The 17,165-nt window shown below is 37.6% G+C and overlaps 1 protein-coding gene across 1 annotated transcript in view; it reads right to left on the reverse strand.

Annotated features, from left to right (window-relative positions):
* Nucleotides 1-17,165, reverse strand: part of rngtt (RNA guanylyltransferase and 5'-phosphatase) — a 164,596-nt gene that overhangs the window by 123,607 nt on the left and 23,824 nt on the right. The window contains exons 6-8 of the mRNA XM_065268829.1: nt 14,526-14,775; nt 13,726-13,835; nt 8,477-8,578 (exon numbers count right to left, since the gene is read on the reverse strand). Of these exons, the coding sequence (XP_065124901.1) occupies nt 8,477-8,578; nt 13,726-13,835; nt 14,526-14,775 (462 nt within the window). The remainder of the gene's footprint in view (nt 1-8,476; nt 8,579-13,725; nt 13,836-14,525; nt 14,776-17,165) is intronic.

The raw sequence follows: 17,165 nt of genomic DNA on the forward strand, positions 1-17,165 counted from the left end.
TTCTAATTTTTTTTAATGATAAATGCAAAATAAATAATACATTTTGATAAATGATAATAAGCACACAGCTGATGGAAATCATGGACTGCCATAGTAGGAAAAACAAATCATATGGAATTCAATGGGAACTTCAGTGCTGACCATATTTTATAAAAAATATTTTCATCATCATTTATCCAAATACTTTTAACGTATTTGTTTTTCCTACTATGGAAGTCAATAGTTTCCACCAGCTGTGTGCTATTATCATTTATCAAAATATCTTCTTCTGTGTTCTTCAGAAAAATGAAATTCATACAGATCTAAAACAACATGAGGGGGAGTAAATGATTAGAGAATTTCATTTTTGGGTGAACTATCCCTTTAAAAGAGATAAATATTAAGAGGGTCGCACACCGGACGAGAAGTGCAGCGCCCTGCCATGAATCTAAAAACAGAACACATTATTTTCTATAAACGTACGCACACCAGCAGCGGCTGTCCATTGTGGCTCTGGACACTGCTCAAATCCCTGTCGCGCCACTCACATAGTTTAACATTAAATAACATCATATTTGTCCCAAATCATCAGCGATTAACATTGGCTGCTAACGTATATTTTGCATTTTGAAGTAGATGCTATTTGACTAAGCTCGCGCTATTTAATGTGCACTTCCGGTGTGCGATACCTTCGAGTGGTCCTAGACGCAATGTGGTGCTTCTCGTCCGGTGTGCGACCCCCTTTAGGCCGCATTTACACGGCCTGTTTGAAGTAACTTGATTTTTTTCTCTCAAGTGGCACAGATCGGATATGACCAATGGTCATAAGCAGGAAAAGCGCATAGATTCCGATATTCTCCAATCGGTTTCAGGCCTCATTCATATGTGGAAATAAATCGGATACATGCATTCGCATCTGCAATGTAAGTGAAAAGATAAGATATTCCCATATCAAGACGTGTAATGCATCATTAAAAATGCAACGCTGGCAAATGACGTCAACAACACCTGCGATTAACTTAACTCTTCTTAGCAGCACAATAGAAGATGACGAGCCCGCTTAGTGGAGTAATTTTGACGTTTTATGCCTGGTTATGAAAATAAATCTCTATAACCTTATATAATCATTTTGTATGTGTCCATTACATATCGCTACATTTTACTTTCTCTGTAGTTTAGACTGTTCCGGGTAAGTATGTCTACCTTAAATTGTTTTGTGTAAATGCAGATATAAGATAAGAGATAAGTTGCTTGTAAAAGATGACGTAAGATATAGGCGACAAATCTGAATTGGGCATCAAGCTTTGAACACTAAAAAATACAAAACTTTTTGGTGTAGTACACTATATTAGATTACTCTCATACCGTAATATGAACATTTAGATTTTCCTAATTAAAATGATAATAAATACGCAATTAATTCATGTACAAAATGAACTGTTTGGGAATAGTAAGTCGTATTATATATTTTCTTGTATTATTTAACGGTTTTATAATCACTGCATATAGTCCTAAAATAACCAAGTAAATTTTAATTAAAAAAGTAATTTATTTATTATTTTAGTATTATTTATTTTTAGAGTTTATTTCACGTAAGCTGATAAAATTCATTAAACTAAACATTCAAGTAAAATTAATTTAAAATTATCAGATTCAGCACATATCACACCCACAATCCTTTGGGCCTGAATATTTGGATTATTTAAGCTTTTTCACAGAATAAGAACTTTACTTAAATATTTGTTAATAAAAATGTCAAAGGTTTAAGCTCTTGTTTTGTTGTAATGATAATTTTGTGAAGTCACCGTAATCATTGTTTTCTTACATGAATCCTGTTCAGCACATATTATTGTATTTCTCTCCACAGTACTGAAAATGCATGTCAAAAACGCAGTTTTGTGTGTGTTTTTAATGTGGAGAATCAAGTTTATTTGATGACTGACTTATGGTGAGTCATGAATTTTGTGCCATTTTGACACTAGGAGCAACTAAGCCCATAGAACTATGTTAAAGAAAATAGCAAATAGTACATACAATCTATCATACAACAGTAAATACGATTTATTTTTAATATTTTTAGAACAAAAATGCTTCAATAAAAGCAATGCTTGCCATATAAAAAAAGTAATAGACTTTACCTTAACAATTAAAATAAATCTAACTTCTAAGTGACATTTACTTAATTATTTAACAAATGTTTTTCATGCATTATTAAGTAGATTTTATTTGTTTTTAGTAGGTAAGTTGTATTTTTAAAAAGCAGTAATTTTTTTTAAGTAAATTTTTTTTTTCAGTGCAGTGTAAATCCAGCCTCTACAGAGGGCAACAGATAACAGATGTATATATGGGTCATGATTTGATTTGATCAGTGGTTCAAATCTTTGATGTTTAATATCAATTAAAATGTCTTAAAATATCAATTACCAAATTGTCATCATATCAGACCCCTCAAAAACTCCAACTCCTCTTATAACAGAAACATAATGAGCTCTATTATACACATGGTCATTATAACACACCACAACGCTTTGCTTTGCCCCAGAGCAAACGTATCGAAGATACATGCTGGTCTTCATAAGCCCTGAGTGACCACAGCACAGAATAATGGGCTTGTTAGCACAGATCTCCAGTTAAAGAGATCAGCAACGCTCTTATAACTACTCACTTAAAAGTGAAGAATCTTCATCAAAGATCCGTTGTGTTCAGATAGGTTTGAATCACTACAATACACCAAACCGGCATGTTCAGGACATAAAACATCCTGCGTGGTTCCTCTCGGCGGATGTGTCCCGTGGGCGAGCGTGTTTAATGATGCTGAGGCGGACATTTGATGCTGGTTTAAGCACACGAGCAGCGGGCGATAAGAGAGAATCATTATAGACCGAGCTGAGGTGACCTGAACCATCATTAAACCGCCCTCTATGACTCCAATACTACAAAATAAAATGTCACAGGAGTATCTTATTGAATATCATTGAAGGGCATGTGGCAGATTCTTCTTTCTTAAGTGACATCTAAAAGTCAAACTCGGACATTTATAACTCAAATTTATCGGCAAGAGTTTTTATTCAAAAAACCTGCGAAAACAACTTGGTTATTCGTTTATGTGAGTGACACAACAACATCTTACTTATGAAGTGCTCCGTTACATTACATACAAATGCACAAACATGAATAAATATCTAAACAAAACACAAATTAAGCAACATAAACACAATATGGGTATTCAAACGGTACAACGTACAGAGTTCTCACTCGAATCAAATCTCAAATTCCCTGACTTTCACTGACTAAAAAGCTGAAATATAATGACATATGTCCTTGATGGCGTGAGCCTGGACAGCTTTAGTGCAATTAACAAAACAATGCACGAAATCAGCTGGAAATTAATCCAACATCATCCAGTATGTAAATGTGTGCAGCATAAAACAAAGAAAGCTTAATGAACACAATGAAAAAAGAAAACATTTGGCATGAAGCTAGGGATGCAACGATTATAGATTTTGATGGTACGGTTGTTGTCTGATAAATAATCACGGTTGTACGGTTATTATGGATTAATTTATTTTACACCATTAATGTATAAAATCACATGAATACATTTGTTTGTGTATTTTTCTACAATTCTTGGATAAATGATAATAATAATAACCTAGCTGGCTTTTGACTTAAACAGTATAGGTGCCTTTTGAAACCTGTATTCATTTTAATGATCTTTTGAATAAATGTCATTTTACATTTGGACTGAATAAATATGTCTATTATTTTGGTTCATTTGAAGTATTAGTAAAAATGATAATAGCCTCTCAAAACGAATAATAATTCAACGTAATAGGCTTTATGCCCAGCTGCACTACTTCCTGAACTTCAGCCAGCTCCTTGTTTCCTGTCCGCCATTATTGGACAAACTGATTAATCCAGGTGTGTCTGATTATTGTTGTTGTGACTACTGAGGTCAGGCACACCTGGATTAATCAGTTTGTCCAGTAATAGAGACAGGAAACAAGGAGCTTGCTGAAGTTCAGGAAGTAGTGCAGCTGGGCATAAAGACTATTAGATCCAGTCAGTCAGACCATCAGGAGCGCTCGCCCGGGTTTGACCACCAGGAAACCGCACGGGTTTGAGCCGCGAGCAGGAGGTATTTAATGCTGCACAGACCGATTGGAGTGTGGCTCTTTCACGTACGCATGCAGGCCCAGGCACACACAAACCAGATGCACGAACAACCAAGAGAAGCGTCACGTGCAAATATAATTTTGATGTGTATAATGTAATATAATCATGATGCACGCGCCTCTTGGTGGCTTTACGATTACTTAACCATGACATTTTAAAGCGCGGATAATAGTAAAACCGGTTAATCGCTGTATCCCTACATGGAGCAGAAAGAATTCATAAAAGGTGTTGGTATAAAATGGTTTGCTGGAATTCTGGGACAAATAGGAATTGTACACATAAAACTTACTAAGGTGCACCTTTAAAAGAAAAATCTCAAGTTTAAGGCCAGAATCATATTATACACAATATACTTGAGATTTAGACCCCAAAACAAAGACGCTTTGTCTTCCTGATCCCATTTTTTAAACCCTAGTTAGTGTGTAATGTTGCTATAATAGCATAAATAATACTTGCTAAATGATAAAGCTCAAAGTTCACTGCCAGGCGATATATTTTCTTTAACAGAATTCGCCTTTCAAAGCCTACAGCGAACGGCCGGTTTGGACTACAGTCCTCTACTTCCTGCTTTAATGACGACAGTAGAACGGTTTTTCGACTAAACTCCGCCCACAATAATACGTCAGTCGCCAGCTAAGCTCAAATGGCTCTGCTAAGCTAAGCTGCTGTCAAATCACAACACACTAAACAAACTACACAATCAGAACTCATTACGTATTTCTGAAGGAGAAACTTCATAGAAGAAGGAAGACATCAGACCTTTTGAAAACAGCGCTATACAGATAAGTAAATTGTGAGAAAAATAATGAGTTTTTTACATGTAAAGCATGAACACATGTTATAATGTGCACTGTAAACATAATCAAAGTTTCAAAAACACAGAAAGAACGGGATCTTTAATCTCCTGAACACATAAGCCAGAGTCTTGCATGAGACAACAGAACACCCCGTTATCCGACAGCAGCATTAATTTAATTGCGTAACCTACCCGACCGGTCTGACTCTAACGCGCAAATCGTGCTGTAAATCAATTAAAAACCTTTATCAGTCTTCAGACACACTGTGAACACAAACAAGCACAGGACCAGCTGTGTATCAGCGTGTATTGAATCGAGTTGAAATGGTCTTGGATTTTAGATCAGCAGTCCGGCCATGCTTACGGAGTTCCCCGAATCCGCACCACAAATGTCACGTTAATATTATTACACCCGATAAATCAAATAGGGTACCCACTCGCATGCAGGACTCTGGTACATGTGTACATGCCACCTGTTAGCTGGTAAGCAGTGGCGGTTCTAGACAAATTTCACTAGGGGGGGGGCAAGGAGGGGCCAGTGTTAAACCATAGGGGCACATTAAAAAAGGGCAACAAATGATATTTAAAGATTATAGGGGTGGTTACAGGGATTAGTTTAAGCCAAGACTAGGCCTTAGTTTAATTAGGAAATATAACTAGTTTTAACAAACATGATTTACTAAAAACATTACTTGTGTGCATTTTGAAGCAAAACAAAGGGCACTGATGTATTTTAAGATATGTCAGTGCAAGTTGTTTTCAGTTTGGACAGTTCTAACATTTATTTTAGTCTAGGACTAGTCTACTAGTAACATTTAATTATATTCCTCCAATTTTATGCATGTATATGTAAGAGCATAATTACAGCGCTTTTCACATTGTACTGTTTAAAAAAGTCAGTGAGATGTTGGTTTTGCCGGTTGTTGATGAGTAACAGCTGTGAATGATCACAACGCGCTTAAGCAGCCACGTGACAGGAGAATAAATGAACAGTGTCCCAATGTGAAGTGAGCTAGAGTCCTTACCAGTGCCCAAACCTGCATACACATTCACAACATCGGGAGCTTGGACGAATTGAGACACTCGCCGAGCAGCACCCGCAGGGCGGCTACAGTGGTTGGGTGCGCCGCTCTAATTTGCCCGTGTACAACGTTGCGTCGCATTAGTTCCGCTTTTGGCGCTCGCGTGTAAAATCAAAATAAATATATACTTTTTTTATTTGGTCAGCATGGGGTGGCCACAGGGGTGGCCAGGGACATGTCTACAGAGGCACGGGCCACCCTTGGCCTCCGTGTAGAACCGCCACTGCTGGTGAGGACCGCACTCCATTATCCTTTAAGGATTTGCACTTGAATGCTCACCAGTGTTTCCCACAGATCTGAAATTTACTTGTGGTGGTAGCCGGTGAAAAGGGCAATCATTATTATCCACCGACAAAAAATGGTCTACTATACATGTAACAAAGAACTAATAATGTGTGACACAACACAATACTTTGATTTATAAAACATTCATGTTAATTTCACATTATAGTTCATTAATCTAACCACCCCAAACTTTTTTTGCCATAAACAAAGCTGACAGTGTTTGTCAAAGCACCACGAAAACACTTTATGTTTTTGCACTGATATATGAAGCAATTTGATGACCCCTTTTATCAAACTCAATTATATACAATACTATGTATACTATAGCCTATATAGACAGTGCAGGTCTATAGATTATAAATGTGACTGATGTTATAATGTTAATAACTTCTATAAGATAGGCACTTTTACTGCTTCTGCTTTCTATTTCTCTTTTGCCGATTAAAAAAAGCTTAATCCACTAATTATTTCAGATTTAAAAGTCTACTTGCTGTCCCGATGACAGACTTTACATTACAGCTTTGCGTTTTTTATATCCTGAGTCAGCTAGAGCTTTGCTCATTCAGTATTAGCACTGCTTTTTGCTACAATCTCTGTGCAAACTGTTTAGATTTTAGTAAAGATATTGTCTATTAATAGTAAGATTATTAAAAAATGGGATAAAGAAAATGAAGCGGTGCGTGGTCGTGACAAGAGCCAGTTGCTATCGCCATAGAAACCGGAGGCACGCTAAAACAGCACTCGAGCTTTAGCGCGGTAGCGCTCACGGCCGTTCTCCGATCGACTCGGGTTTTACACACAATATTAATCAGACTTGGGACCCGAAGTAATGAACTAGGACCGACCCGGACCCATCTGACCATTTAAAATATAAACCCGGAACCGTACGGGTCCCGCGTCCTCAGTGAAGAAAGACCTCTAATGGTAAAACTCTGCTCAAGTTCAGAAACATGAAAGGATACAATGTGACACTGAGGTTGCTTCGCGTCGCGCCCAATTCATTGAGAAACAGAGAGCACGTGAACGGACACTCAACCGGAGAGACACAACGTGCTTGCACGCAAAATGAAGCCAACTTAGATGCTATAAACACATATGCACATAAGCATATGCAAGCATTTTGGTCGCAGTGTGTTCCCTGGCTGCTCCGTATGTGCTGCTGCAGTTGATCCAGTTTGCCGCGCTGGATGATGAGTTTATGACGCGTGCATCATCTTCACGGTCACCCGACACCCACCTCTCTCTCGCGCTCTCTCTCTCGCGCTCTCTCTCTCGCGCTCTCTCTTCCGCGCGCTCTCTCTCTCTCTCTCTCCAAAACACGGGTCATCCAGTCGAGTTCAGAAAATACGGAAATTCGTAAAGTGATTTTTTTTTTACCTGGGCGGGTCGCAATTTACCTGGGCGCAGCGCCCATGTAGAGCCTATGTATGGGAAACACTGCTCACACACACACAGGTCAAAATGTCCATCGGCAAAAATAGGTACACAATGTTTAGGGAAAAGGTAGTTTTGGAGGTGTGGTTACTGGATCCATGCATTACTGTATAGTAATATAGTATAGTTTCTCTGTTATTATTTTATCATTGACTGTTTACTTGATTATTTACTTGAGAACTAACATTTTTTTATATTAAGCATTTATGGTAATCCCAGTTAGAATGTTTTTTTTTTATTTCTTTGCAATTTTCTGGAAATTACCGCCACAGTCATTTTGATTGCAAAAATCACCTTGAAAAAGTCACAAAATCCAATATGCCGATTTTGTATATGATTTTGACTCGGTTTGATTATTGATTCGTTACCAATATTGCATACATTTTTTTCGTTTTACACACATGAAATTTAATTGGTGTACTGTCACTTTAAGACCTACATGTGCATGTAAGACCTATATATTTTTCTGAATTGTTTCGGGCCATAAGGGGCTGCTTACAAGCCCTGCATAAAGTAAAGCACGCACACTAAGAATCGATTCAGGGATTTGCCGAATTGATATTGTTTTGTTAAATTGAAGACTGATTAATATTGGAGAATGGTTATTTTTGCCTTGCCCTAATGCAAAGAGCACAGGATCAAGAAAAATATGTCACTTTTTTATTGTAGTGTTCTTGGCATCAAAGTCCTTTTTTGAAATAATAAGATCTGTGATTAGACTCACCGTGTGCCGTCTGCCTTCCAGCTGACCTTGTAGACGTTCTGTTCTAAGAGGCGAATGTTCTTACGGTCCATCGATACGGGCTGAGCACCAGGAAACCCAGATCTGTCCAACAGACAAACAAACATCATACATTTAATGGACACAAATGACAGACTGAGTTCTTCAAATTTACCTCCAATAATCGATGAAAGGAAATGCTGCTACTGTTTACATGAGGATAATAACTCGCATCACACATTTCATGAAAATGGTCAGAAACTGTGCCCTGTTAAGGGCGCAGATCCCACGTTTTTTATAGTGAAAAACATTTCCAACATACCAAATTATAACATTACAGATAAACGGGTACATCTTGTGAAATGTCAACATTAACTGGAATAAATGGAAAGCATACTTAAAAGGATTTTCTGTAACATATTTTAACACATTTTTAAAACAAGACCTATATTCAGTATCTGCTTCAAAACTGATCTGCACATGTACATTTCTGCCCATTACGTGTTACATGTAACGCTTTCTCACAGTTTGGTTCAGGTGCGCATGTCTACACGTGTAAAAGATAAACATCATAAACAGAAGTAAGCGTAAAGCAACGAACAAAAATCAGCTCTCGAACATGCAGTTGACAGAGAAATTGCAAAATAAAAAACTTGTTTTACGTTTACATGAGAGGAGATACAACGGTGTCTGCGTTTCCATTAAAGGTTTGTGCAAAACTTGAGCGTTATTTTCTAAATATCAACAAAAAATGATAGCAAAATGATAGCGTTTCCATTAAGCGATGTTATGCGAATAAAAATGTAATTATGTTCTCTCACGATAAGTCATTTTAAAAACCATAACCATGGTTGTGTTTGACCCCGATCGGCACCGTGCAGACCGACATGCGGATGACATCAAAATACAGCGAGACTGACTCGAAAGCACACAGAGCAGTCGACTCCCGAATCACTTTTGCAGCATTTTGTTGTCATCTACTAGTCGAACACACCTCTTGTCCTCCATCCAAACATGTTTAAAGAATGATCATGTGATTTTAACGCATGTCAGGTGACTGGTAAATGCGAAAAAACTGTTTCCATTGCAGTTTGGCGATATATTCCTTTTCCCCCCAAAAAAACACCTCGTCCGAGCGTAAAGACTTGTTTGTGATATAAGGGAGTTTAGGCAAAATCGCCATGTTTCCATTGGGTGCATTTTCAATTCCCTATTTAAATTTGTGCAATTTGAAGGGTAAAGGAAATGCAAACTTTTTTGATATTTGGGCCATTATGCATAGATTGTAAACAATATTTAACCCTTGTGCATTGTTCAAATTTACTACCCTTTCGTGTTGTTAGTGGATGTTTTCATCCACTAACAACACGAAAGGGTAGTAAATTTGCCCACGGTATATCGTTGAGTTTTTTAAAAATTTCAAAGCATTTTCTTAAAATATATGTAAATATAAGATTTGTCACCAAAAATCATTCAATTTGCTAAAACAGAGAGAAAGTTACGGCTAAATTAAGAGTAAAAAAAACTCTGTAGTGGATGAAAACATCCCCAACAACACATGAGGGTTAAACAGCCCTTATAGGGATGCTAAACAATTAATCGCGATTAATCGTTAGCAGAATAAAAGTTTTTGTTTACATCACATATGTGTGTAAACTGTGTATAATAATTATGTATATATATATATAAATATGAACACATTCATGTATAATTTTAAGAAAAAAAATGTATATATTAAGTATTTATATTTATATATAATATAAATTATACATAAATATACAAATGTATATACACATGTAAACATTTCTAAAACATATATATGCATGTGTCTACATTTATTTATACAAAGTTATTATACACAGTTCACACACATATATGATGTAAACCAAAACTTTTATTCTGCTAACGATTAATCGAGATTAATCGTTAAGCATCCCTAAGCCCTTATAAATGTAACAATAACATTTTAACATAAAAACAGAATAACATTTTATTAAATTATAATAGGGATCGAACGATATGGATTTTTCAGTGCTGATACGGATACTGATACTGACAGAATAATGATGCCAAATGTTACAAGTCTCAATTTTAAAAAGTAACATTTATTGAACTTAAAAAACTATATTTAACAAATAGTAAAAACAGGTGAGGGTGCTATGGAACCATGAACTGCACTCTCCACAATGATGAGGAACTATCAACAAAGCAAGGACTAAAGCTTAGTTTTATTAGGAAATATAACTAGTTTTAACAAACATGCCTTACTAAAAACATTACATGTGTCCATTTTGAGGCAAAACACAGGGCACTGATGAATTTTAAGATATGTTAAAAAGAGATGTTAATAGTTTGGACAGTTCTTACATTATTTTAGTCTAGGACTAGTCTAATCCCTGTCCGGGAAACCGCCCCATAGAGATGAGAAATAAAAACCCGCTTTGTTTAGCTATAATCAGTTGTTAGGCCGAGCTTTTGATGTTGTCATGGAAAGGTTGGTTGTTTTTAGTCACATGACCTGCAATCCCTTGCAGCTTCCAGCACTCAATCTGTAAATAATGCCGGAAAAAAATCGGCGAACACGACAGCCACGTATCGGCCGATGCAGATACACATAAAACCTGCAAACATCGGCCTGATCTATCTCTAAAAAATAATAATTAAAATAAAGACCAAAAATGAATAAGGAATAAGGATACAATCCAATCCTTTCAAAAAGAGGAATTAAATGCATTGTAATAGTCTCCGTCAACTTTTTTTAAGGACTAGGTGGACTCAACAAACCTCCAAAACATGTGTAAATGCCGTTTTCTGCACAGCTAGTTAATTGATTTGAATAGACTGAACGTTGCTAACTATAACCCTATTCTGCTTATGCAATGTTTATCGGTAGAAAATAACTAAATTACACAAATTGAAGGTTTATTTACACAAACTGAAGAAGGGGTTTAACTCTTCCCCCACCATGGACGGGTTAACTCGTCAATTAAGAGAAAACGCTTCCCTGTTAATGACGAGTTTTTACGGCGATCCATATTTCCTCTAATATCAAATAGGTGGCAATTTACACAGTTTATTAAACACTAATACCTTGTTCACACTGTCAGTCCAAATCCGATTTTGGTGCGTATGTGATTTGACAGACTCACTGTCCATATTGTGTACCACAACTGTTCAGATATGATCTGTGCGTCCTGTAGCGTTCTGCCGTTTTCCGGATTATCTGCAATGTTTCTATGGCAATGGCGCTGGCACGATAATCTGCCTCGATGTCTGACTTTGTAGAAACTTTATTTCCAAATACATGGACTTTTCTAAGCTTCCCTATCATTTTGTCAGAAATGGACTAGAGCTGCAACTATCGACTATTTTTTCAACCGATTAATCTATCGATTATTTTTTCGATTAATCGAATAGTCTAATGATTTTTTTATACATATAATTCCCCAACAAATAATAAATGTAACATCTGCCATTAACGCTAACATTTTATTTAAGCATTTTCTTAATTAAACAAACACACAAACCAAAATTTTCAACATGAAAAATAAAGTGGCAGTGCCACTTTAAAAGAGGCATTATTCACCTTAAACAATAAAATAGGCATATATTAATATTTTAAACATTAGTTTATGATTAGTACATGCATTAACTCAGCATTAGTTCAGACTGAAGTAAAAATAAGTTCATTGTGATTCATGAACCCTTATATAAGATGTAATGGTTATATTATTACTGTTAATATTATTACTATTAGTAGTACTGCATTCTCATTTAACTTTAACATTTAACTTTTCTTAAGTTCCGGGTAAAAAACAAGTTCAGTTAGTATGATCTTCTAATATTTTATAAACAGCGTTTACGCCGCTGTTACTTTAAATAAACGCATGTCAGGAATACCTTACAAGACGAGCTTCTGTAATATCTGCGCACATATTCGCAAAAAAGACGTTCATTGGGAACTCCGCACTGCCAGCTGGCTTTCAGTGCACGCGGGCACATGCCTATCAGTTCTCAATGTGACAGTAACTTATTATTTCATAACTTCTTAATATAAAAACATGTCCTGCTCTTTATTTACTGTTTCAACATACTGCCCAGAAGCGATGCAATGTCACGTCTGTCAGGCGTCTCGCAGCTCGTATTAAACGAAGATGTAAACGCAGCTGTATTAAGCACAATGTGCATTGATTCTATTGTTTATAGAGTAAGTATAAAAACTTACTGTAATAGTTGAAATTCTTACGCTGACGTCTCGTCATTTTGAGGTCGGAGAGCTCCAGGTTTTCTTCTTTTAAGATGATCATACACAGGTGTTGCGCTGCTGTGGTATGCCATTTCAGTTTTACACAGTATGTGTTTTATTTGGTCTCTGCTTAAAGTATTCCCACACTTTTGATCGCGTTCTGTCTGTTTGGTATAACACTTGTATCACCCGGTCGGAGCTGAAGCCGCCTTCATTTCAAAATGTAAACAGTGCGACGCATCGACGCATTTCCGGCAAATCGACGTAATTACGTAATCGACGTAATCGACTACGTCGACGCGTCGTTCCAGCCCTAAAATGGACTGTTCCAAAGTTCACGCTGGGGTTGCGTTTACGTGACGTGACCGCATGGTGTAACCAAAAAGCTACACGAATGCAATAAGAGCGGACAGACTGAAATGGATTTCCGGAAATGCGATTTAAAACAGATTTCAAACAACCACTGGATGTAGCCTGAAACGTTTTAGAAAAAAACGGATTTTGTGCGCTTTTTGACCGTTCACACGTTCTCAATGTGATTGGATTCAAATCGGATGTGCATCAAAATTGGATTTGGACTGACAGTGTGAAGAAGAACTAAAGCATCCATAGAGTCAAAAACAGTTAAATCTCTGTGTATGCTTTAATCATCGTTCTGAATCTGATCTCTAACAAAAGTCCTTTACAAAAATGCAATGATGTCAGCTTTTTGTTCAATTTTTTTTATTTTTGAAGAAACCTTCCCTTATTGGAGAGCTGATTCTTTCATTTGATATATTGTATGTTTATATATTTAAAGAAGAAAAATTTCTGGAAGGCATTAAACTTTTGTAAAAAAGAAAAAAAAGTGTTTTTTTAAATAAAATAAAAACATTTTATAATTGCGATTTTTCCACTTTCACTGATACTCTGACTCTGTTTTGAATCATCTGTGTTAAAAATGGCACGTTAAGAATCTTTGACATTTAAAGACCTCATGATTGAAATCTCACACATACACACTTACCTGTCCCATTCGGAAAACTCCTGACATTTCCGCTGTATCTCGCCGAGCTTGGGCTGCGTCGTTACTTGAGTGACTCCTTTGACAGACACCCCCTCGAGAAACACAGCGCCCTAAACCATACAAGACACAAACGACACAAACATTTCAGACGGCCTGTCAAAGCCTCACACTAACTACATGGCTTTCTGCTAACCCAGAATACTAACACGTCACATACATCCTAATGTGTATGTGACACATCCGTGATATGCTGTCAATTACCACAAACATAAGATATAATTGAATGCATCTGTCTTGCACTTTTTTAAGATGTGCTTTAAAAATACAGCTGTAAGTTGCAGGGAACAATTCACACATAAATACACACGCTTTGACGTTGTAAAGTTATATCCAGTAATAAATGTGCTGCGCAGAAAACCCTATGACATTTTTATCTGTGCTTAGACACCAGAAATAATGCTGCTCAACTATCTGCAAAGCAATGTTTACAGGAACCAAACCTCACGCTCACAAATCACATCTTCCGCTTTAAGAAGTGTTCCCACTTTAAATAAATGATTTAAGACAACTGAACATATAAACTGTAACGCATTATCTAAAGGCTTACATATACTGCCTTATTTGACTAAAAATATGTGCATGTGTCTGTCCACAACAACTAAAGAAAGAGTAAAACTTTGCACATAAAACCAAACGCGTACATAAGCTGGAATGTGTCTTTGAGATACGAACATAATTGATTCAAAGACAAACAAACTGTAACTAAAGCAGAGCAGACGTGTTGTAATGAAGATACGTGCCAGTTTAAGTCGTTCTTTCTTCTTTCTGGCCTGACTGGAATGAGAGGAGCTGGGTTCAGAGCCCGGAGCGATGTTGTTCCCATCATCATCCACCTCCTCTTCGTCATCATCAAAGCACCATTCAGGAAGGGAGGGGGCGGGTGGGCTATCCTCCACATCACCATAGCGACGAAAGAGCTCTTTAAGATAGTCTCCTTTATAGATGCCCGGGGGCCGAGCTTGAGTGAATGCCGCCACTGCCGCCTCGATGCTAACAAACAAAAAACACATGCTGATAAATTAATTGCTTTACAAAATGAAAAATAAAAAAACAGGCTTACAATGTTTGTGTTAAATTTTTTACGTAAGTGATTAAAAAAATACCATTTGTCAATTGTTTATCTCTACCCAGTTGCCAATTTAAGTAAAAATGCCATTGATCAACTGAATGATTTCACAATTTTAGTCACAGTATGACACATACACTAATAATACGTTCAATTTATATTAAGTGGCACTACTACGAACTCTATTCGTGTTAGAAGATCATTTATTGTATGTCATTCAAAAGTACCTATTGCAACTATGTACACACTACAAACTTTCGGGAGTGACAACCGCATTTAAATGCGGGAGTGAATCGTTCCATGATCGCTCCATGTGTGTACAGAAAAAGACTGTCATGATTGACACAGAGGTAGCCATAGAAATGTTTTGTCGTCTCGCAACATTACAAAGTTATGCTTTGCAATAAATCACCGGCTGGGTGTTGTACGCATTTGTGAGACTGCTTCTCTCAGCCCTGTCTTGCAGTGTTGCCAGGTCCTCATCTTTTTTTGTACTTACACACCGCTGTGGTGCTTAACTGTTTATGGCTTTTGGCTCATGAAGCGATCACGTTTTTGTTGATATTAGGGTGTGTTATTAGGCTCGGGAGCGTTTGACCCCCAAAGCCTGGTTCGTTTGACTAGTGTGATCGTTCTGTACCGCACCAGGGCGCGGATTGGCTAATCGTGCCCTGGCTGGGTTGTAGAGGTGGGCAGTGCATACATGTGTGAGTGCGTGCATTTGGGGGAGTAGGGAGGAGGGGCAATTGTGCTGGGGCATGGTTTGGATTAGAGTTCTCAACGGGCCTGAAAATTACAACCCGACCCGACTCGGCCCGTGGCTTTTAAAGCCCGGACCCGATGTAACCCGACACATCAACGTGAATTATCTGTCTGAACCCGACCCGCGGCCCGACCCCCGCGGCCCGACCCCCCCTGCCTTTTTTTCTCATACACGTAGGCTATTATCATGACCAGCAGACGGGAATTCAAATCATGCTTTAATGTTCACGCCTTTTAACAATACAAACAACTGAAACAATAAACTTTAAATATAGTCTATACAAATATGCCTTAAATAAAAATCACACAAAAATAAATAAAAAGAACTCAAACATGTACCCAGCGCCAGCGGCTTTTCCTCCTGTAGTAGCAACGGTGAATTCACCTGCGGCAAGTTTACTTTTCTCCATCTCTTCTTCTCCAGACAACAGGCGTGCACGCAGTGATAGCAATAAGCTCCGGGGCGGATCCGCAACGGATCCGCGCCGGAGCTTATTGCTATCCCCCGCCACTCTCTGTGATGCACGCAGGAGCCAGACCAGACTTTCTTTACGGTGAACAGCAGTGATGATTAATAATTTTTTTCACGAAGTGTAAGGTACGACCCGACCCGACTCATTTGCTTATATTTTTGACCCGAACCTGGGTCCCGTCGGGTTTGTCGGGCCGGCCCGACCCGTTGAGAACTCTAGTTTGGATAATATGAGTGCCCCCTTAAAGTAAGAAGCTGCCAGTCCCAATATTTTGATCTTTGAGGTAATGCATTTGGATTTATTTCGGTTTATTATTGGATTTTTCTTGTTCGCTGTATGTTGTGTGCAAGATCTGGCTACACTAGTCAGCAAACGCTTGCGCCTCTGTCATTTTCTGTACCGCACATACAGAAGAGAGACCCGTCATGTCCATGATGTTGTTAGTTGTAGACTAGTTGTTCAAGTTTGGTTATTTACACACAATGTAGTTTCTGTAAATACAGTTGTCACTTCCTGCATTTTTCGAGAGTTCAGTTGGTTGTAGAATAGGGTTATCAGTCCCGTAAATGACTGAAGCGTGTGTGTACAGAACAGGATTAAAAACTAAAAGGTGAAGTGACAACCCAATTTAAAGTCGCAATGAAAAGTAAAATAAAAAACTGTAATTAGTTTCATTATATTGTGGTATTTTTTTTACAAAGTATTTATCCGTGAGCTTCATTAATTTTTAAAAATTAATGTGCCCTCATAATCTTTAATCAAAAATGGAAATCTCCTCCCCTCCTAAAATCGATGCAGGTGGGCGGGGTCCGGGAGAATATTGCTGCGATTAGAAATTAGCAACACGACCCAACTTCAAATGATCCAATCAGATCTCGATGGACAAATTCAAATCCAGCCCTGCCTTATTTCATTTCAGAGGCCGGTTTTACTCGGATACACGTCACCACGGGGAAAATTAGGCAATTGATACTTCCGTTTCATGGCGACTTTAAATGCAGTGTGTATGAGGCCTATGTCTGTTCAAATCCACGTTTCATTAAAGGGAAAGATGTCATGACATTAGGAATAAAATTTGC

Source organism: Paramisgurnus dabryanus, chromosome 12 (genome assembly GCF_030506205.2).
Source record: "Paramisgurnus dabryanus chromosome 12, PD_genome_1.1, whole genome shotgun sequence".
NCBI classification, from domain to species: Eukaryota; Metazoa; Chordata; class Actinopteri; order Cypriniformes; family Cobitidae; genus Paramisgurnus; species Paramisgurnus dabryanus.